General features: G+C 46.5%; 1 protein-coding gene across 2 annotated transcripts in view; it reads right to left on the bottom strand.

Moving 5' to 3' along the window:
- Window positions 1–23,159, bottom strand: part of LTA4H (leukotriene A4 hydrolase) — a 260,821-nt gene that overhangs the window by 64,871 nt on the left and 172,791 nt on the right. For both annotated transcript variants that reach the window (XM_086952056.1, XM_086952055.1), the window contains exons 14-15: window positions 14,904–14,974; window positions 12,261–12,315 (exon numbers count right to left, since the gene is read on the bottom strand). In XM_086952056.1, the coding sequence (XP_086808182.1) occupies window positions 12,261–12,315; window positions 14,904–14,974 (126 nt within the window). The remainder of the gene's footprint in view (window positions 1–12,260; window positions 12,316–14,903; window positions 14,975–23,159) is intronic.

Raw genomic sequence — 23,159 nt, 5'->3', positions numbered from 1 at the left:
AGATACAAAGATTAGAAAAAAAGAGCAGCAAAGAGACGAGGGGAAATTGTAAGAGGAAGAGTGGAAAGAGATAAACGGAGGAGCAGAGAAATAAGAAGAGAAAGGGTGATAGAGGAAGTGCAAAAGGGAGAGAAATTAATATATAGGAAAGGGAAAATGAGTAGAAAATACATGAAAACTAGCGCCCATACTCAGCTGAAAGCCCCATGGACCTTCAGACGCAACACAACCTTCCCAGGGACGCGTCATAATCCCACTGTGCTCCGCATGTAAAAGGATATTGTGTGAGGGGAGCATGATGTGGAGCATTACAACCGGTCACCCGCAGGGGAGGCTGGTTCAGTGGGCCGTACAGTCTCTGCCTGGACCCCACAGGCAGTGTGTCCCTTCCTGCTAGAGGACAGCACCAGACGGGAAGCACCATAGCGCGTGGCTTTCACCACAAGGAAGCCCTGCTCATCCGGCATCCTTGGCAGGGAGAGAATTTGCATAGAGAGCTGCCATAAGACGTCTCCCATGCGGGAAGGATGCAAGCTGCAGAAACTGTTCCTCGTATGTTACAGGAAGTGGTTATGCATATGTAGCAGGGAGAGGTGGTTGCACATGAAATGTCCCTGGTGTGTGTCACAAGCAGGTCTGGCGGTTCTTACATGTTCCACATGTGTATAGAGAAGGCTGCTGGACATGTACTTCAAATAGTGGGATCTTCATGCTGCGCCTCGAGGAGGACCGGTGGACATTTCATGTTCCAGGTGTGTAGCTAAGAAGGGACATTTTATGTTCCAGGTATGTGGCTAAGAAGGGACATTACATTTTGCAGGTGTGCAGCAGGGAGGGCGCAGCAGGGCCACTGGAATTATGCGGCAGGAGAGGGCTAAATTATGCGCCAAGTTGAGTAAATTATGGGGCAAATAAAGCCAAATTATACAGCATAATGCCACACATTTTGTAATAGTATTACTTCATTATTTTATTTTTTAATTTGGTAACACTCACTGGGCATTGGTTGCACCTCATTTGTACCAGTTTAACAGCCAACTATAGTAATAAGAAACAAAGGTGACCATTCCAGCATTGGAAAGAGCCTTCCACTGCGGGGCAATTGCGGTCATCACATTTTAGTCATTTTTTAACGTTTGAACTAGAAACAATTTTTCTAGTTAAAATCTGCAGATTACAAGTCAAATTATGGATTATGTAGCAAATCTATAATTATGCTAAAATTGCCACGGCCGCAGAATTGCATAATTCCAGTGACATTACATCACCAGGGAATCAGTTTGCAAACTGTTTCGGGTGTATACCATGGAACGATCAGTGCACGGGGCTGGGGAGGAGAGAGAACCAGCAGGGTAACCCCCGTCTGTAACCAATCAAGGGCGTGGAGGAGCACACGGCGGACAAAGTGTGTTGGAGACACTGTGGCCGACTGTAGGGAGCGTTCACTGCCCCCTCCGCCTGCCTCACGTGCGGCTGCTGAAGTCCCTCAGTGCCCCCTGGGCCTATTTGTCCCAAACTTGGGGGCATGTGTCCTGCATTGCACCTACAAAACTCGCCTTTGTCTAAGCAGGGTGCCCTCCACTCGCAGAAGTGCCAGCTTGTTCAAGTGGTGCCCACTTCCCTGGTACATTTGGACCACGGCCAGCTGCTCGGAGATGGAGGTCCCTACATTCTGCAAACTTTCTTCAGTGCGGTGCGTCAGCGCTTCTTGGCTCCACACTCTTCTGCACCGTAAAGTGCTCAGGACACTGTCCTTCGGTGCCCCGTGCCACCAGCAGGCCTCACTTCACATTTTAAGGTCCCCATCACACCTCAGAGTGGTAAGCCCCTGCGTTTGGCCTGAGCGCTGGAGTTAAGGCTTCCGCCCGCTACAGCAATCAAGCAACCGGTGGTTCGGCGACTACACGGTTAAAAGAAACTACAGTAAACCGGGCAAGACCCAAGGGCGCCCCGGACTGCCGAAGTCTTTGCACCGTCTACAGGGCTCACCATAGCCCTTACACTGTGGCCACTACAGCATATCATGGAATCACACCTCCCACGAGTGGGGGTCATACCTACCGCAGTGTGGGGTCACACCTACCACAATTGGGGTCACGCCTCCCTCCAGACGCCACCTGCATCTTATTAGACATGCGCCCCCACATAATTATCTTTGTTCTTTTTAGACAGTATAGCTTCGGCTGGACTTTGCTCTCAGCTGTCAGTGACAGGCCTGCACCAAAGGAGGCGGGTGAAGCGGTGCACAGCCCTGGCCCTAAAACAAGGTAATGTATCCATGGGCAAGAAAGGCCAGTGCGGGCGAGAGGTGGCCAGTTCACTGTTTCACTAGGATTCCAGTCACTTGCACACACAGTAAACCGTGGACAGCGCAGGCACGCGAGGCTGTAACTGCACGGAGAGGGCGCAGCACAAGGGGTGGTAGCAAGGTTGAGGCGAGAGGGTTTACCAGGACCTGGTGTACTACCCATGTCTAAAAAGCAGCCAGTTGCACTGCAGACGTGCAGATCTAAGCCAAGGCCCCCGGGAAGGTCATGCCACTTGCAGCAGGTTCACAGAGATGGCAGGCTGTCTCGTTCCCCCAGGCCTGGCTCTGGGGGCATCAGTATAGCATTGAGCCTCAAACACAGCAAATAAAACAAGTAGAACGACAAGCCTCGGAATGAAAATAAAATAAGCGCGGCCCGCAGCTGCGAAAGATGAAGCGACGCACATTCTTGTGGGGGTGGGGTGGAAGGGACTTACATGAAACCTGGCCCAAAACACATGGCCCCTGCTAGCCGCTGCTGGCTCCCAGGAGCAAAACGCTCTGGGAGTAAACATTTCACAAGAAGCTGGGACCCCCACACGCCTTTGGCTAATTGCGTGCTAAAGCCAGACGCAAAGACCAATCGCGTGTGAGGACCACAGGCACAAGCTTCTACTGAAGCTGAAGTGATTCCAAGAGGTCGATTTCCTATGCAGCGCATACATGCTGCCATACGCTCAACCTAAAAAAGGGGTCAATCTTTCAGTTAAAAAAATCAGATGTGTCCATGTAGCGTTTTCGGCCCTTTCCTCTAGTAGGCAATAGGCCTACCCGCACAAGTGAAGTAGCATTTTTAAAAGGAGACTTGGCGGGAATACTGTGCAGCAGGAAATGTGTTACTTTCCATAGATTCTAGAAGTTTTCTTAACAGAAATGTGAGGAAAATGTGTGTTTTTACTCAGAGGTTTTCAAGGGCTTCTGGGTGATAAAACTAGGGGAGAGCCACTAAGGTCACCAAACGCTGGATTACTCTGTGTGTCATTTTGGGACTTATCCTGACGCATGCACTATGCCTACCCACACAAGTGAGGTACCATTTGTATCGGGAGACATGTGAAAATACATAACAGTCGAACATTTGTTATTACCAATTGGATTTATCTGCATTTGTGCCTTCCAAATGTAAGCCAGTGTGTAAGAAAGACAACATTTTGAACAACCTTCAATGCAATAGGTCTCGCATTTATTAGAGTTTGAGCTATTCATTAATGTGTTGTTTTTTTAAACAAATAACTAAAAGGCATTGTCATTTACAATGCCGATAGCATAAACTCTTGCAAATGCGAGACCTATTGCATTGTAAATGCTTGTTTAATTTCCAGTTGGGCCCATAACAAAGGACTGAGTTAAATTGCCATCAGCCCTTCTTTCCTAGCCTTTTACCTAGATGCCAATTCAAATAGAGGAAGCAAAGGCAAATAGATGATCACTTCACAGGTACTTTAGAGAGACTGACTTGGAGGTAGTTTTTTTTTTACCTTTTCATACCCCCCCACCCCAATGTAAGAGATGTGCATGCACCATAAGAATGCAATATTTATTTGTGAGTATAAGTAATTACACAAATAATGATTTAAAAAGTGGCACCTACTCATTTTTTATTTAATTCTTAGACAGCGCTACTCATACCAGCGTAGGGTGCCAGAGTGCCTTACATCATACAGACAGAGGCACAATCAAAGTAGATCACTGTGCTATATTAGAAGGATTGCAACTTATGAACTGTAAGTAACGAAATTATCTCAGAGTCAAAAGCACTAACTTACTTACTTGTATACATATCATACAAATCTGTGATCTGCATGTACATGATGTGCTTTTCAGTGGGCTAATTACCTTCTATGTACTGTGAGTCAAAACTGACAGCACAAAATGCAGAACTCTCCCAGAGCGGCATTAACCGCTAGAGTTACCTACTATATCCCCTCTAAATTGATGAGCACAAACAGGTCTGCAGCAGGTGTCTTAACCCTGTAAGATATTTTAAAATGCTGACTCTTTGTGGCCGATTGAAAGCAAGCTGGAACAGATTTACTGTCACGTATCACCATGTTGCCAAATTATTTACAACAATTTTTTATTGATTAAATTGACTGTCAGACTGATTTCCAGTCTCCACCACTCGTGACTTCACCCCCTTTCCTCTCCCACACTTTGGCCTCCAATTTATGGGTTGGAGTAAATGTTATACAAATCCAGCATTATTCTCAGTCTCCCAGAGACAGTTTGAGGAAATACAGAAAATAGCTAAAGATCTTTCTCGTTGACAGATGTTCGGACTAATGACTGCCTTGCCCTCCACTTGTTTGTTTCAAGAGTTACTGTCTCCCATACAGTGCTCAAAAGCAACATTGGGGCAGTATAAATGCTGTACAAAGCAAATGAAACTAGCCTGTAAAAGCACGCTGAATCAATTGCAAACTAATGAACATGGAACATTCTGCTGCAAAGTTACCACAGATTAGAAGATACAATAAAGTGCACACAGTGCACAAAGAGAGGCCTTGAAGTCTCAATTAGTTCAACACAGGGACAGGGTCAAAATAAACTGTGTGCAGCATTCATACTCAGGGGGACATTATGGCATCAGCAAGAACTGAGAAGGGGGAGAGAGAGCAAGGAAACAACACAGACAGTTGGTGGGAATGTCTGTTGTGGCTACTTGGAAACTTAAACAGCAATGGGTTCCTGTTGAACTTGGCCCTTTTGGCAGGTTCACCCCTAAACTTTTTGCCTGTCTCCTAGCCTTTTCCCCGTGTAGTGTTGGTGGTTTTAGGCCTCTGGGCACTTTAGCACTGTGGTCCAGTGTAAAGTGTGTGTGCGCTCTGAATGAGTGCGGCGAGACTGGCCTATCCTCCCATAGGAATGCATGGGGGATATGAGTGTCCATGGTAATTCCTGGTATGAGAGGAGCGCAGGGGCAAGTTTAGTATGTATGAGCTCGAGAGAATAAATGCTGCGCAATGGTGTGCGCAGATTTATGGTGACTGGTGGAGAAATGCCACTTTTAGAAGCTGGCATTTCTGTGCGCTATGAGTCTACCTGACTGATGTGAATTACATGTCTGACTTGTGAGTGACAGGAGCGGAGGGGTGGGGGTGGCTCCTTGGAGACAGGTTGAGACAGCCCAGTGGTGTCTGATCACTGAGCCCCCACCTAACAATAGGGAAGAGGAGCCTGGTAAAGAGAGTGCTCCAAAGCCAGTTGCATCTGGTTTCCCATGCCCTGTGCTGTGACACAAAGGAAAAGGCTGTATAAAAGAAGGGGCTGTGGCCCCATGAATGTTGTTGTGCTCTTCCTGACTTGAGGGGGGCCTGCTGCTGCTGTTGGGCTCCCACTCCGCATTGCCCAGATCCAAAGAAAAACAATGCCGCGACCTGGGTGCTGTGGAGTGCGAAACCAGAAGTCAGACGTCTGTTGCTTGAGCCAGGCATCCTATATTTTATGTTACAGGAGCTAGTTCTCAGTTCAATATTTCACCAGTAGTTACTGGTTGTGCTCTATATTTACTGGTTGTGCGACATTTACAATTGGTGATGTTGATGGTTGTGACAGTGGCCCCATTGACCTGGTCGTGTGTAAATAGTCCCCTGTAAATACTGCCTAGTGCCAGTTGGCACAGAGTACATTGTGTGAGTAGGATCTATTGTGTTTATGACAATAGAAAGGTTATTTTTTATATAACCTTGGGTGGAGTTGCATTTGTGGTGTGCCTAGTGTGTTGCGCAAACGCTTTACACATTGCCTCCGGGATAAGCCTGACTGCTCGTGCCAAGCTACCAAGGGGGTAAGCAGGGGGTTATCTTGACGTGTACCTCCCTTGCCCCGACTAGAGTGATGGTCTCGGCCTGGCTTTGGCGCAAGCCTTAGCCAACCAGAGATCCGATTTCTAACAGTTTCTGAATAACTATCCTTAGTATATGTAACTACTGAAAACAGCTTTCTCCATGTCATCACCACCTTTCTACTCAGAGACAAGTGGAGCCTGTACTCCTATGAACTTAGATTCCAGCGATAGGAAGTGCTGCAACAGAAAGTGCTGCAAGCCAGTCCCTGGTCCAAAGGCCTTGAGGCCAACACATCTATGTTGTATCTAGTCCAGGTCCATCAGTGGTCAACCCATGACAAACCGGCAGGTTGTCAGGATTATATAGTCAATGGCGACCCAGAAACTCCAGGGGGAAATGTCACTGATGGATGCTTATGATCCGAATGGAACGAAAAACGAGGGGACTTTATAAAGAGCTGCAAACCACATGTGCATGGTAACAGTTCTGCAACCCATGGTTAAAAGGGTGCTTTCAAGAGAAACATGTCGTACCCTTGTATCGAGGTTAAGTTTATACAGGATGCTGGGTGCTGCCATGCGGTTTAGCACATTAACAGCAACATGAAAACTACTAAAAAAACAGCTAACACAGATCTACAAAACACCCAGTGTGAGCGCCCCCCCAAGTCGAAGTAGCTGGGTCGACTCCAAGGAGCCAACAATAATCACACTGTGCGCCTGGAAGGCAGATCTCCTTGGCGCTGAACACTTCCACGGGATGAGGTAGCTGCTTGGATGCTCAAGTGCTTGCGAACAACAGTGTGGAAGTGTTCACCTCACCGCAGCATTAGAGCGCGAAATGCAAATTAAGTAAACCGAAACATCCGGACTTAATAAAAACATACACTATTCCAATGTTGGCATGACAAAAATTCAACATAGCCCAAAAGAGCGATGCTCCTGTCCGCTATCATCAAGAGCACCACCAGTTTGACTGCATTGTACAGTAATTGTAACTCTATCCACTGTTTTCACGTCAATGATTTAATGTTCTTCAGTCGTGGGTTTTTCTTTTACAAATGACTGTTTTCACATGTGGCGGTTCAGTTTTTTCAATGAGGAGAACCAGGACTACAACTCCCAGAGGGCATTGCTTCTTACACGAAAACCCGGGACCGAAGCTCTGTACCCTTGGCGCCATGGAGTGATCGGTGACCTTTCCTGTAAATGTTTTTCGGACAACAGTCAAGTTGGAAAGCTATGGTCACACTGCCTGGTGCAGGGCGCAGACCAGCTTTCACCCGAGGGTCTACCAGGTACTATAAGAATGCCAACACAAGCCAGGCTAAGAGGACGTGGATTCAAACTTTCAGTACTGCAGTAACCCTTCATGGGTGGTCATCTGGTTCCATCTCACCGGCTGAAGCAAACACAGACAGTGGAGATACAACTTTTAAAGAGACTAGTGGACTGGTTTAGAGGAGAGACTGCACCCCATAAATATACTCTGGACTCATATTCCACATCGCAGAAAAGATCGGAAATCACATCTTTTCTAATAATATTTCTTCCTCAAAACTCCAAGAGCCAAGAAGTATCTTGAGAAACGTGCACTCAGACATCAAAACATTAGAATTTTTGATCCTTGCACCACCATGATGATGATGCTTCATAATCGGGCAAAGTTCTTGGAGAGCAGCCACTTCCCACAAAAAAATGGGAATATTGGAGACATACGAAGTTACCAAATTTTATGCCAGCAAATTGCGTAACATTTTTAAAAGTGCTGTCAGTAAGAAGACCCTGATAACGCAGTGTGCTATCTATTTCTTTAGTTTTTAGGGAGTCGGCCAGTATGTTCGCATTAGCTACGCTTCCTAATGGAATAAAGCGGTCCTAAAATTTGTGATTTGGTAGGGAATAAGCTCTGCATGAAGAATAAAAAGAAAAGAAACAAGTACCTTTTCAATGTCTCCTACCCTCTTGTCTGCTTGGTTCATTCATTTGGAATTTACATAGCTCGAGCAACAAACCCGTGAGCAAAAGAGATGCTGCGCGGTGTCCGCACACAAACTGAAAGCTAAGAGGAGACACCATGCTTGTGTACACCTTCTGTTTGTGTGCGCACATGGTTTGTCTCCCTACGCAAACCAAAGTGACGACAATAGTCTTGTCAAGGCGAAGCAGCGCATGCGCTGCATTCGCTAGGCGAGACCTAAAAATGACGTAAAACATATGCTAGTATGGGCATTGACAATTTCAGACACAGGCAAACACCCACATCTCCTAAACTCAATATCTGATGCCCATTTGAGAAATACTTCGGTTTCCTTGATACTTATTTTTCACTCTGTATTTACCACATGAATTGCTCTATTCACAGTACACAATGAAAAACCATTCATTGTAAGGTGCAGCTCAGTGGTTCGCTATGGGTGCCTTGGATTCTTGGACCGCCTACAAACCATTTATACACCCGCAACGAGAAAGGTCTATTGGACGCAATGATATACTTCTTTTATAAATCCGCCAGTGTGACAAGAATCTATAGATTAAAAGGGAGGGTGGGAGCAAACCAGGCCTGTTCAACACTACAGATTTCATCTTCAGCAGACACCCGCTTTCCCTCTAGTATATAGTTGTCTTGCCAATTCGGATCTGAATTTGGGTACCTCCTGCACAAACACACAACTCAGAGAATGCTGAATTTAGTACACATTGGGGGGGGGGGGGAAGCAAATGTGGCAACAAACAGTCATCACAAGGGGATCAGAAGGTTTCTTGACACATCTCCTGAAAAAACGTATCCTGAGGTTTGAAAATCTGTTTGGGTTCTTCAGATCAGTATTGATGTCTGGGAGTGCAAGGACTGGTTCATTCTGCCTTGCTCAGGCCCAGCCACATCTGTGTTGACATCAGTGAAACCAACCCACTGAGCAAAGGCAAGAATACAATGGATGTTACACTTTCTGAATGGTTTTGTGATTAAATCTATGCTGAAACAAAAGAAATCAACATGCTCCATTTTTCATGAAGGGACACACAATACATTACTGTCAATGGCTTGGGCTAGTTGTTTGTCTTGACAGTAGTCCGTTTAAACCTCCTGTCTGAACCTCCTCTGTTGTATTGCCAATGCTCTCTCCTTAACACCAGATTCCTCTGCAGACATTCCATGGACATCTGGAATGTATTGTCTGACTCCAAAATATCCTGTCTATTTTTAACAGAGACTTGGCTTGGTGAGTGCTCCGGCCCTGATTTGGCTACTGCTATACCTCCGAATTACACCATCTTTAGGAAGGATAGAGTTGGGGGCAGGGGAGGAGGCGTGGCTTTGATTGTGGATAAAGGTCTCCCGTGCACTACGTTTCCGGTTGATAACATCGCAGGCTGTGAAGCCTTAGGCTTTACAATTGGCCTATCGCCGCGTCAGACGTGCACCGGGCTCCTTATCTACAGAGCTCCTGGGCCCATTGGCTCTTTCTTTGACGATTTGCAGGTGGCACTCTGTGCCCTGCTTGAGAAATCGGAGCATTGCATCATGCTGGGGGATTTGAATTTTCATATGGATATGGCAGCGGATCATGACACAATTAAGCTGCAGGATATTGCCTCTTTACTAGGGCTGGTTTCTTATATTGCCAGCCCTACTCATAACAAAGGCCATACTATTGATCAAATCTTTTCTACCAGGCAGATTCTTGTGTCTTTGTCGCTTCCAGTGCTATGGTCTGACCATTTTTTAATTAATTTTAGCATTCCTTTCTTGGCTATGACTGGCCAAAGAGTACTGAAAGACACAAAACGACCAACGAGATCATTTCACTTAGTTACGGCGGAAATGCTATCTGATGCTCTCCGCCGACATCCCTGTGCGCTAACGGATGACTTGGAAGAAAACCTTGACTCTGTTCAGAAGTGGCTAAGAGCCAGATTTGACGAGCTAGCCCCGGTTAAGCCAGCTAAATCTGCGGCTTGGCATGTCTCTACCCCCTGGTTCACCCCTTCTTTAGGGAAAATGCGTCAAGACTGTAAAAAAGCTGAAAGAGTGTGGCGGCGCAAATATGAGCCGGGTGATAAACTAAAATATCGGGAAGCAATCAGGCTTTATCATAGGCACATCTCTGAGGGGAAAAAAGTTTATTTGGAGCGCAGAATTGATGAAGCGGAAAACATCAGTAAAGAACTTTTCAGAATAGTAAAGGAGTTTGTTTCCCCTTCCTCTTGCTCGCCATCTCACTCTCATTCCGAAGTTTGGATCAGCCAACTTGGGGATTTTTTTGTACATAAAATCAAGGCTATCCAGGACTCTTTCCCGGCTAGGGGCCTTATTCCATCGGTTTGTAAACCGATCTCTTTCCCCTCACCATCGAACGAGAATTGTCCCGTACTCCCGTTTTTTCCGCCCCTGTCCTCTGCCACCTCTCTTGATCTTTTGTCCAAGCTTCACTCTGGCTCGCCACTGGATCCTTGTCCAGCGAAATGCCTGGGTGGAGTAGCGACGGCAGTTAACATCTTGATTAACCCACTGCTTAATCTCTCCTTAAACACGGGAGTGGTTCCTTTGGAGTGGAAACATGCTCTGATCTTGCCGCTACTCAAAAAGCCCACTTTAGATCCCCTTGTGCATGCGAACTATAGGCCGATCTCCCTTCTCCCTGCTCTGGCGAAGGGGATTGAGAAACATGTACAGTTCTCGATTACCAACTTTGAGACCAACAACATCCTCCATGATTCTCAATCGGGCTTCCGCGCTAATTATAGCACGGAGACAGCCTTTCTTGAGGTCACCGAAGCTATCAGAGAAACTCTGGATCTCGGGGGAAAGGCTATCTTGGTTATGCTTGACTTGTCGGCGGCTTTCGACACTGTCCCCCATGACCGTCTCCTTTTAAGACTCTGGGAGATCAGGTTTCGTGGGACGGGGTTGGACTGGTTTAAATCTCTTTTGTCCGGCCGTCGACAGGTGGTCTGGGCACCTCCTTTCTCCGCTGAAATGCCGCCGCTAGAGGTGGGGGTTCCTCAAGGGTCCATTCTGAGCCCCACCCTCTTTAATATCTATATGGCCCCTCTGGCGGCGGTGGCGGAGGCCTTTGGTGCCCAGATCATATCTTACGCTGATGACACCCAGCTCCTTTTAACGTGCAAGAAGGGAGAGGCTTTCGATGGCGATAGGATCAGAGATTGCCTGGGTGCTGTCTTCGACTGGTTTCAGCAGCATAGCCTGAAATGCAACTCCGATAAGTCTTGGTGTGTTGTGTGATGTTGGCCTCTCTTTCAGACCCCAGATTATTGGGCTGTCTGGGAAATGTTTTGGCATTTTGAAAATGCTTCTGAAGTTTCTTCCGCTGCTGTCCCTACAATAAAAAAAAAAATCATTGTCCAGGCGCTAATAGGATCGCGATTGGATTATGCCAATGCCCTTTATTTAGGGCTGCCTAAATATCTGTTGGCTCGTTTGCAAATTGTGCAGAATTCAGCGGCAAGAGCCATTTTTGGCCTTCCACGTAGGGCAAAAGCATCCAAACTGCTCTATAGATTGAATTGGCTGCCCATCTCTAAAAGAGTCACATTTCAGATCTTGACCCTGGCTTTTAAGGCCTTTCATTCTAGTGGCCCGAATTATATCAGGAAGCGCATGTCCTTTTATGCGCCAAGGAGAACTCTGCGGTCGGCCTTGCTGGCCAAAGCCGATGTTCCGCCTATCAGATTCGCCAGGATCGGAGGGCGCTTCTTCCGTTATCTGGCTGCACGTTGCTGGAACGAGCTTCCTGTCACCCTAAGGAAGGCTAACAGTCTCCTTTCCTTCAGAAAGGAGCTGAAGACTTGGCTTTTCTCTGTATGAGTCTTGTGACCACTGTGAGTTGCTGCGTTGTGTTTCTCTGCCTCAGTTCTTTGCCAAAGCGCCGGGACACCCCTCGGGGTAGCCGTGCGCTATAAAAGAGACAGAGGTGAAGAGCAGAGGGAAGCGAGGGTACATGAGGAGTCTTCCTCTTTAAGAGAAAAAGACAAAAATAATTTTCCAAATAAACAGCAATTTGTGAGATTGCAAAAGAAAAGCAGTTAATATTAAAAGTGGTATCTTTAAAAAAAACTAAGAGTCTGAATATCTGTTTTAACAACTTTCATAATGAGAAAACAAAATGGCAGACCAAATGCAATTTTTTTTTACAAACTTACTTTAGTCCATCTTTGGCTCAATTCCATGCAGGCATTCGCCAGGGTCATGTCATAGCTGAAAGAAAAAAAGGGATGCGGAAACTCATTTGCAGCTGCCATATTTAACTAGTTAACTTGAGAAGGTTTTTCAGATTTTCTTTTGTTCTAGAGTAGTACTGAAAAGCTTTCTCGTGTTGCAATACACACAACTGTCCATTGAGTCATACGCATGATTCTTTAGGCATCCTATGCCAGTTCCTTTTGAACAAAATAGAAAATAAAATCTGGCAGAAGCGCTGGTTTCACACATGTACTTCTGAGGCAGTGTCAGAGTAGATACAGAGTACCTCGTTTGTGGTCAAACTACACAGAATCAAGGACAAGTTTACCAAGTCATACTCTCACCGCTAGAGCAAGCCTCATGAAATACCTGAAACAAGGAAGATCACATCATACCTATAGGTTCCTCCTTCAGTCTCAACGGGTAGTCAAGTAAGGAATGATCATCAATATTTTTAACTGGGTGCATACAGAACAGATTTGAGATGTGGTAGGAGCAGCGAGTATCCAAACTTCCCATTTAAAGCGGTCAATGAGGGTGACTGGCCAATCATTCCAGGCAGAATCCTGAAACCAAGTTAGTCTAGGGAAATACCAGCAATAGGTAGCACAATTAACAGTGCATTTTCTGTCAGTAAACATTATCAACTATTTACTTAGATTTACTTACCAAAGACAGGTGGCAGCTGGAATCAGTAAACTTTCAACCAGAACTGCTGAGCAAAACCTTTAGGTAGGAATTCTGAAGTAGACAGAATCCATTTGTTAAAAGAAAGAAACTAACAGTCTGTATACGTGGTGACCCTCAAAGCACAAGGAGTAAAAACATTAGTTTGGCAAGCTCTTGCCTAGTAGGTGTGGGGAAGAGAATCACTGGGTGTCAGTTACGTCTTCAAGACGGTTGCATGTGCATGGCTGACTGCCTGGTCCGGGAACACTGGTGAGCAGGTGGAGCTTTCACTCCCAACCAAGGAATAAAATGGCCTGTTTTCTCCAGTGCGTGTTGCAGGGGCTAGTTGGTGGGGTTAGAGCAACAGCAGAGGCCAGACACAAAGGTGACCAGGGACAGCCAACACTATGTAGAATGAGAAGCAGCATAAAATAGGCTGCAAATGGGACCAGGGAAGACCACCTGAAAATTCCAACAAAAAGCTCCAGGGGCAGCAGACAACACAGATGAAATGAAGCCATAAGGAGTATGAGGGTGGCAGCATATGCAAACTACTCGCAATTAAATACAGGAGCAAGACAAAGAAATTGGAGAAAAGACAGAGGTCATTTCAGAGATAAGACCCTGCCATGGGCAACAGTATAGCATACATGCAACCACATTACATTTAGAAGGGAGAGCATTTATAAAGAACCTCCTACGCCGGACAGGTCTCTTTGTGCTAGCAAGCAGGTGAGACTTCAGCTTTTTCTGAAAGTTTAATAGTGTCAAAGTGAAACTTGTACTTGCAGTTTCCTACAAGGAAGGGGCCAACAGCACAGCCAATACAATCTCAAAGGATTAGTGGGCAAAAGTCAGAGCAGTATCACATGGAGCAGGCAGAATGTAGGGAACAAGATCTGGGAACTTGTGTGCCTCAAATTTTGTACTACAAGCAAGTGGGCAGAACCCTATTAAGTCTAGGGAGTGGGTGGTGGTGGTGATGTAAATGTTTTCAAGATCAAGAAACTGATGAGCCTTTCCCATTTCCTGTAGAACAATCTCACATAATCTGCAATGGAGGCAGGCTGGTATTGCAGGGCAGCATGAACACTGGCATACACACTGGATGGGGACACTAGAAGGCTCTAGGTTTCCCAGATGCTAGCTAAATGCTAGCGGATTTAGTGTCAGGTGTCCCACCAGTGTCTCAGGAAATTTCAGTCCTACTCAGGATATTTCTGACATGTGAATGACAGTATTATGTAGCATCCTGAGCCTACGGGCAGATGTCTCATTAGAAGACCTTCCCATCTCCCTCAGTGCATGAGAAGTGGAAGCTTCAACAACCCTCCTCTGAACAAGGAAACATCCCATGGTGACAAAAATGGTCAGCTATATTTGAAGCCATGTTCTGGATTGTTATGGCGATGTATCCAATGTCAGATGTCAGTGAGGTTTAGTTGAACTTTCTCCTACCCATGCCCTCTGTATATCTGTAGTAAAATCTAACCACGTTCTAGGCTTTTCCCAGACCAAGCTCTCGGGGGTTTTCCTACATGCCAAACTCTGGAGGGCAACAATATTCCCTCCTCCATGGCAGGGAAGTATGGGTGTGGCAAAAGGGACAAGGTACACTCTGAATGATGTTAGATAGACCTAAGACAAATTGGGGGAAGCAAGAAGCGCCATCGACCAGTTTTTTTTTCTAGAGTGAGTTCAGATTGGCACAAGGGAAAAAATTGCATTGTGGGACACATGCTTTTTGTCAGTGGCTAGCTTTGTGTGTATGTGTTCAAATCTTAATTTGTACTCTTCAGTAAATCCCCTCAAAAATATGTTAATGTATTGAATATTTTCAGACTTATTATTATGTCAATCAAGTGTTCATCATGCTTGTCAATTAAAGGTACTGTGCATATATCAAAGTAGTAGATACTGTACTCTGTACTTACACTGGCTTGACAGGTGGCATTCCTGGTGTATGCATCCAAGCCTTCCAGTCAACTTTGTCAAGGATATCAATCTATCAACAAAACACAGTTACCATAAAGTACCTCTCAGCCTTTTAAACATACTTTCAGTACGCAGAATAAACATAATTTTGCGGCTTTAGGTCGATTGGGCCTTTTTTTGTGAACAAACAGCTTGCTATGCTGTACTAAGTGTTCGAGACAAACATAAGAGTACAGAAAAGTAGGTAGCTGGATAAAATGGTAATTAACAATGTAACTTAATTTCAAATCCTTTCATTCAGAGTAGGTAGTCAACCCTCTGGGACTTACGTTTTGGATATCTGGTTGGATATACTACACTTGGAGACAATAAAGGCCCATCGTGGAAATTGGTGTTATAAAGAGTTGGTAAATGTTAGAATGGTCAGCCTTAGGGTGGTCCCCTTCCAGACCTTTTGGCATCCTCCTTTTTAGGTCTCGTCAAAGCAGCGCATAAGCGCTGCTTTGGAGAACTTTTGGAATCACTCCAGGCTTTTCTTCAAACTCGTGCATGTTTTGCACTGTTTGCTATTGGTACTCGTGCATGTTTGGCATTTCCCTTGTGAGAGCGAGCATCGGCTCCATCTGTAATTATCGCGCTCTTGAAACAAATTTCGCAGCTGCTCGCTCCTGCAAGGTAAACACTGGACAGGAGCATAAAAGGCAGCTGGAACCATGATTACGGCCATTAGACACTGTATTAGCTGCACCTTTAGCTTTCCCCATCCACAGCTAGGGATGTGTTGCCACCTTGTGGCCGTTAACAGCAACATGCCGAAACCATATGCATTGTGTTACTTTAGCATGTGAAATTCCCCGACAGCGTTGACAGCTGCTGAAGCCATTCCCTGACAGCACAGTGTAAAAAAACCTTTCTTCTCAAGCCTACCAACAAAACCACTGGGGTTAAATGACACTGCTCCGCTGGCTCTTGCCTGTCACGGAGGCCAGGAAATAGCAGCCCGTCTCTGGGATGGTGTTTAGACACATTCTGAGATTAATGGTTTTGCATAGACAGGCTGCACTCTGAGTGATTTCGAGACAAACTCCGCTATGGCAATACTTCGACTTTAGCGTCACTCTATATGTAACTCTACCGCCGCCCAGTAATTACGCTGTACACCGTGCCCTGTGGCTGTACAAGATGCACAAATTTGTACCCTGGCGTCGCTAATTCTGTTTTCACAAAATTAAGGAAAAGTTGTTGGCGCCTCAGCTGGATCGTTAGCTTACCTTTCCTGTGTTTTTTTATTAACATTCCAAGGTTCGTTTTTTATCTAAACAGCGTTCACGCTGCAAGCAAACGTTTGCAAGAGTTTGTGAGGGAGCATCATCAAAATCTTAATCAAAAAGCGGCAATGTCTGAGCCACCGCGGCAGCAAAGCTGTATAGACTGTCCTTCATATACGTAATAGTAAGCATTGAAAAAGTTGCTGGTTTCCGTCAGCACTCCACTACACGCAAAGCTGTGTGCATGGGGGAGTATTGAGTCTCGTTTCTGCAGTCAGAAGGGCAAGGAGCATCAGAAAGCCAAGATGCCCGTAGAGGTGTCAATCCCGCATCCAACATTTTCTAAGGGTAGCGTAGAGTCTCAACAGCATATACAAGTTTAAAATAAAAATAGGAAAATAAAATCGCCTTTTTTACTGTATAAGGGTAGCATTTCAAACTGCCCCATACTTCCAGCAGGGACAGCCGATAAGTTACCGCCTTTTCAACAGGAGTAATGGAAATACGCCATTAGGTTGGGTACGATTTTCATTTAAAATTGAATGTGCAGTACAGTAGATATCTACCCATGGTAGTAATTAAGTCCGCTTTTCTTTGTCAAATAAATGGGCTTCCTCACACCAGCCATTGGCAATTTCACTAAATTGTATGCCTGCCTTATTGGCAACATGAGAATTCTTAACTTACTTTTGTTCAAGGCATATTAGTGTGATAAGAGAGCAAATAGTGGTACCACAAGTGTCTGTGAAAACTAGCCTGAATGAACTAATTAGCTCCTCCTTGTTCCTCTTTCGGTCTCTCATGCTCCTTCGTTGTCACCCCTCAATCTCTCAACGTTTGGGTGTTCCGCTCTCTTCCTACATATTCCGCCTTTCGGCTCAACTCTCCCGCACACACACCATACTTATCGCTCTTTTCCCTGTTGCCCTAGTTTCTTCTCCTGTGCCCTTTCTGTCTGCACCTCTCCCTGTATCTTAATCTTTCTCTCGTCTGTTGTCACCCACACTGTCTCTTAACCTCTCTCTATTTCTCCTGCACCGCTCTCATTGATCTACTCACTCTAGTCTCTATTGCTCTACCACCACTAATGTGACTGCGGAGCATAAGTGATGCATGTTGGATTCCCGCCAACAATGTCAAGGTAACACAAACTGAGTTTACGTCACATCATTATCAGAAGTTTCTTGGAATCATCCGAGGTGCAGCTGGATGGTTGATCTCTGGTGATTACAAGTTGAAACCTTTCGGCTCAATCATACAGAGAGAGGTCATGATTCCCAGGTCCATGCGCGAGTAGCCCTTACAGTCCAAGTTTCAGCTTTGCACTCGGGAGCTTGTAATCCTGATTTTATAAAGTGCTAATCAGGACTAGAAGTCCCAGAATGCAAAGCCATGAAAATAGACTGGATGGCTTACTTAGGAAACAGGATATCTGGAGCTCCGCCTTCACGGTCTATTCCCGTTGCTTGCCATAGCACCTAGGTTGGTTTGAAACGCTACACAAAAGCCGGTCATAAAATGAAAATACCAATTGTCAAAATGTATCTCGGCGTCCATTTTACGATAGGTGGTCTCAAAACACAGACAGACCCAAAGTGTTAGTAAGCCTCCTTCTCTGGTAGAAAGGTCACGTTATCCAGATAGGCAGAAACATGGCAAGTTTAAAAACTGTACTGTGTGGCATGCAATTTATCTCTATTCATGCCCTGCTGTACCTGTCAGCAAACAAAGCGTCGTCTTCAGAGGGAGATCTGCGGACTTCCATGTAGGGTAGTCAGCTAACAAGAGTATGATTTAAGCTAAAGTAAGGGGGCAGGCTCAGAAATGAGCTGTCTTTAGAGGTGTCCGCGTCAAAGAGGTGGAGAAAGAGAGCTCCTCATCAGACAGTACTAACTAGGGCTGTTATTTGCAGTGCCAAGATGGCGAGGGCAGGGTTCCAACGCAGCTGGAATGCGTCAGAGGACTGATGCAAGGGGAAGTGCTACGGGGAGCTCGCCACAAGCATTGCCATCAACAGTGCAGCAGGTGCAGTGGCACCGGGGCCTACGGGTGTCTGGGGCCACTACACTCAGTGGCGGCTCGTTTCTTTAACAAGCACTGGCAAACAATAGGTATCGCCTTTGGGGCCTTATAACTGGTTAGTTATCCAGCACAATATCCTTGGTGCAACAAAATCAACTATTGCATGGCTAAACTACCTCTCCCATAGGATAACATTGGAGTTGCCCTCATTACATTTTATAAGTGTAATTTCCAAATAGGATCAACTAACCAGTTTATACTTGGTGTCTCTGGAATTGGAATTTAAAATCCTAACTTATGGTGAAGTCAGACTTTCAGCGACAACTTTGAAAGTACCACTTTTAGAATAATCCTCGGTACTCTTTATGAGTGCAAAGGCACAAGCGTTTAAACAAAAGCACAGTTAAACATTCAAAAGTTGCACAATTTTGGATAGGCCCGGTGGCCACTTATACCACTATTTTAGTATATGGTTTAAGTACCACCTCTCGAACAATGGTAAGGCCTAGGGCATTGTGAATCGCTGGGACTACTCGGGACTAGCAGTGATGAAGTCGGGAGAGGGCCGCAGGACACGGGTGCAGTGCCTAAAGCACACGCATGCACCAATGCGAAGTCAATGGCGCGTAAAAGTTTAAGAGTTACTGTTTTGGAAGTCTTCCGACTGGAATAGAATTACCCCACTTCAAACTAGGACACTAGAGGTGTAAACCACTACAGGAGCACCGGTGTTAGTTCATTACCTCACCCACAGGAAGCGGGTGCATAGGTGCCAAAGTGTGTCGGGTTTCGTCGTGGTGATCTATGGAGCCTGGAGATGAAGATGCTGCAGGCCGCCAGGAGAGAAGAGACTGGTTAGATCCAAGGGTGGACCGAAGATGTAAAGTACATAAAAGCAGAGGGGACAGAGTCTGGGTCCCTAGCCAGTGACCAGGATGGAACCAGGAAGGAACCAGGCAATGTCGGGTGCAATCAGGTGGTGGTGGTGAAGCTTGTCTCCGCTGCCACGTGGACTCTGGGGCATCGACGATGACCAGGAGTGGAGCACGAGCTGTCCCACGAACTGTGGATCGGGCTGTTAGAAGTCAGGGAAGCTAGGTCTTGTCGATCTCCGTCGCTTGAGTTCCGGCGGGAACTGCAACAAAGCAAACCGTTGGGCGCTGGATGGTGCCTGTTTGCACAGGGTGGTCACTCCTTGACCACAAGGGAGATTCTTCAGTCTTCCACGTCGAGTGGGATGTCGAAGGGTCCAGAGTTCTGTATCAAAGTTTCGTTCAGGATCATCTCCTGCTCCTGGGCACAGCTCCTACCTTTATTCCAAATCAAGGGGCTGGATTACCGGCTAGGTCCCTCCTATGGGTGTCCCAGCACCGGTTTGAACTGGACTATGCATGGGAAGCTTTGTGCTCCCCAGGCAGTGTTTAGTTTCATTCAACCCTCCCTGCTACAATCCACTATCTCCTGTCTGGGGTGGTGTAACAACTCTCTGTGACATGATATCTATTGTCCAGGCCTCCCCTGCCGGAGTTTCGGTCAGCAGCAGGAGGCCAGACTCATGTCTGTGGCAGCAGCATCCATTTTGTGATGCTGGGGCTTTGGTTAGATGTGACCGCGTTTAAACAAAGCAACATGTCTTCTCCCTCTAGAAGGGTGGAATGCTACCCCCGTCGCCAGGATTGGCGAGGGGGTAGTATTTCAAAGCGAATGACACCTTACCCGACATGTTTTGATAAAGCCAAACTAAAGTTAGCAAATAACCACGAGGATTATAATGCACTTAAGAGTATATGGTATGGCAATATCCCGGAACAGCTAAGGGAGTTGGTCCCGACAGCTGCAGACAGACTCAACTCATGCTAGAGCACCATCTCACATAAAACCAAGCACTCTGCCTCCAAGATTGTTAAGGCCTGCCATAGGAGTGACTTATAGGTATATATGTGTCCAGATATAGGTATACTATATCTAAGCAAGGGGTGATTACACGACCTTGCCCCAGCTGAGAGATTAGCCAGTTGTGTCAGTTTGGATAGCCAGCCAGGGGTGGCAAAAGATATGCTGCAGCCCCTGGTAGGCCCTGGATGCACCTATGCCCTGGGTACCTATAGTACACTGTACAGGGGCTGATAAGGGGACCCAATGTCCAATTGGAGATGTACCTAGGGTACATGGAGTCCATTTTACAGAGATAGCAGATAGTTGGCCTCGGATCCTGCTAATCAGGGTCCCAGGCTAAGTCGAAAACCAGCTAAACACTAGGTAAAAAATCTGGGGTAACCATAGTCAGGTATCCACCTTCCTACACTGTGCACTTTCGAATGAGCCTTGGACATGCTTGGGAACGCAACCGGTTAAATCTATGGACATAGAAATGCTGGTAAGTCACCTAACGGCCCATTTATAACGATGCTATGAGGCTTCCTGGGATGCTTCAGCGCATGGCGATTTTGATCCTGGATGGCCATCTGTGGACTTCGCACTGGCCGTTCCTCCTTTAGCGGCTGATGAAGTGGTTGGAATGGACCAAGTTTGTTCTATACAGCTGGTGTAATGGGTGACACGCGAGAGATATGCAGATGCTGGGAACAATCTGACCGTTTCAAGCAGTAAAGAACGAGTTACTTACCTTCGGTAACAATGTATATGTTAGAGACATAGTCTAGCCACAGATTCCTTAACTTAAAATATCCCCAAGCGTCAGACTGGATCGGGAAAACTTTCCGCAGCAGCACCTCTGCGCGCCGGGTGGCGGCGCTGCACGACTCCGCCGCACGACTCTGCCCTGACGTCGTCCACGGACATGTCAGCGAAGCCATATATGCCCCTCCCGGCGTGCTGACGTCAGTTTTCTCTTTTTCTCATGGATCCTGGAAAACCAGCAGTTCCTTGGCCTGGTTTGTAGGCCTTTTTGACACCTTTGGTGCCGCTGGAACAGTGTGCAATGCCTTCGGGTTTTAAGGCTTATGAAGCCTGTGCGAGTCAGATGTCTGGCATTGACCAGCACCTCATCTGTATGTGTTGCCTCGGCGTGCACCACGACTCCAAAGAGTGCGACCCCTGTAAGAGGATGAAGCCCAAGTTACTGAGAGAGTGCCGTATGAAAACTGCTGGCAGCATGGTTGTCTGGTCCTGCACCTTCGCGTCGCCGCTCTCCCCCTCCAGATCGGGCTAGTTTCAGAGCGGCAAGCAAGGAGGTCTTCCTCCCATTCGCGGACTGCTGGAGGCAGCTCCTCTATCTCTCTATGCCAGGTAAGGGTATCTGGCAGTTGCTTCCTCCATTCCCTCCCTTTCCAGGGGTTGGCGCGATGCGTGCTCAAATGGAGGCTTATTCTTTTGCACTTCAGTTGTACTTTGGGTCCCCCACCTCCCCCTAGAGGGCCTTCAGGTCCCAAACAGGTTGTGGGCACTCATGTCTGGTCCTCGCTGGTGGATTCTTCCTCGGCGCCGGCTATGTGCATCGACTCCGGTCCTGGAGACGATACGACGCAGGCCCATTGGGTCCACCCAGTCGCCCACCCAGTCAGTCTTCGCATAGTCCTGAGCAGCTGCCTGCGCTGACGTCAGAGGCAGCGCCAGTCCCGACGCCCAGCTTGTTGCCCAGCTTGACGCCCGGCTCAACACTCGGCTCGACGCTCGGCTTGCCCATATGTGCACATTTTGCAGTGGGATCGACGGACGGCGTCCCTCTGGAGGTCGTCGACGACCAGACGACTCCAACCTGGCGTCCATCGACGCCGGTGCCGACGTCAAAGCTTTCTCAAGACGTTGCTGCCCCCCCCCCCAGACTCCTTGGACGTCGTTGCGACCTCCACGCAGTGTCGATCGTGTAATTTCAGCATTGAGCGCTGCATCTTTCATATTTTATGCTCTTTAGCAAGCATTTGAAAAGTCAGCAGGTGTTTCCCGCCACACATCTCCCTTATACTGTAAAATAAACAATAGTATTACGTTTTCATCCTTGCCTGTGCCACCAGAGTGCCAGCAGACCAACTTAATAACAGTATCAAGTTCTCAGACTTCCTGAGTTCTCCCACTGTCAAAGAGTTGCTCTCCATCTTATGAGGAGTCCTTTCCTCCATCACTGCAAGTGAACTCAATCACAGTGTCTAAATACTTAAAATCCTTTGTAACAGACGAGTGTCCTTAGATACTAAGCTTCTGTTGATGTTTTGAAAAACTGCTGAATGTCTTCCAATACTACACCATAATTTGAAAGGGGTACAAGTGGCTTAGCCATCTCTATCCCCCCACGAGCACTAGCAAGCGTTTGATGAGAGCAATAAAGTGCAGTTTTAAGTTTGGCCTTCCTTTCTTGCGCACAAACATGGATCCTAAATAAGCACGGTACTAACCCTCAGAAACATTCTTCCTACTAGATAGAGCTCCTCCTGCAGGTTCATTGAATGAACACTATATAGTTGTCATAATGCATATGGAAAACTTTTCCAGCCACTGGCTGCTATCAGCACTTTTTAAAGGTAGAGCCAATGAAAGTATTTCAAAGGAAGACAGGATATCTACAGAAGCGGACACATCCATGGCAAAGAACACTACCACTGGTAATAAATTTACACTCCGAAAGATGAACCACCACCATCCGGATGGCAGCTCCGGATGTGACATGACTAATGCCTAGTAACTCTGCTGAATGGAGACCGGGCACTGTTTTGTTGTTTGATGCAATATCTCCATGTGTTGGAGTGCAAGAAGCCTACGCAGCTGCCTGGCAAATGGCCTAAATAGAAACATCCCATAATAAAGTGGAATTGCTGGTTTTCCTCCTGAGTGAGAATGGTAACCCTGAGGGAGTATTTCCGAGCCAGTTCGTAACCATGCACAACAAGGCTTGATGCATAAAGAAATCCATCTAGAAATATTTTGTATATGCACAGCTTTTCACACGGAGACATCAAAGTGAACAAAATGTTTATTGTGAATGCAGAAATAAGCAGTCCTGTTAATAAG

This window comes from Lissotriton vulgaris, unplaced genomic scaffold, assembly GCF_964263255.1.
Source record: "Lissotriton vulgaris unplaced genomic scaffold, aLisVul1.2 SCAFFOLD_1587, whole genome shotgun sequence".
Taxonomy (NCBI): domain Eukaryota; kingdom Metazoa; phylum Chordata; class Amphibia; order Caudata; family Salamandridae; genus Lissotriton; species Lissotriton vulgaris.
The sequence above is the reverse complement of the archived record's forward strand: the minus strand, read 5'-3'. Positions and strand labels throughout refer to the sequence as shown.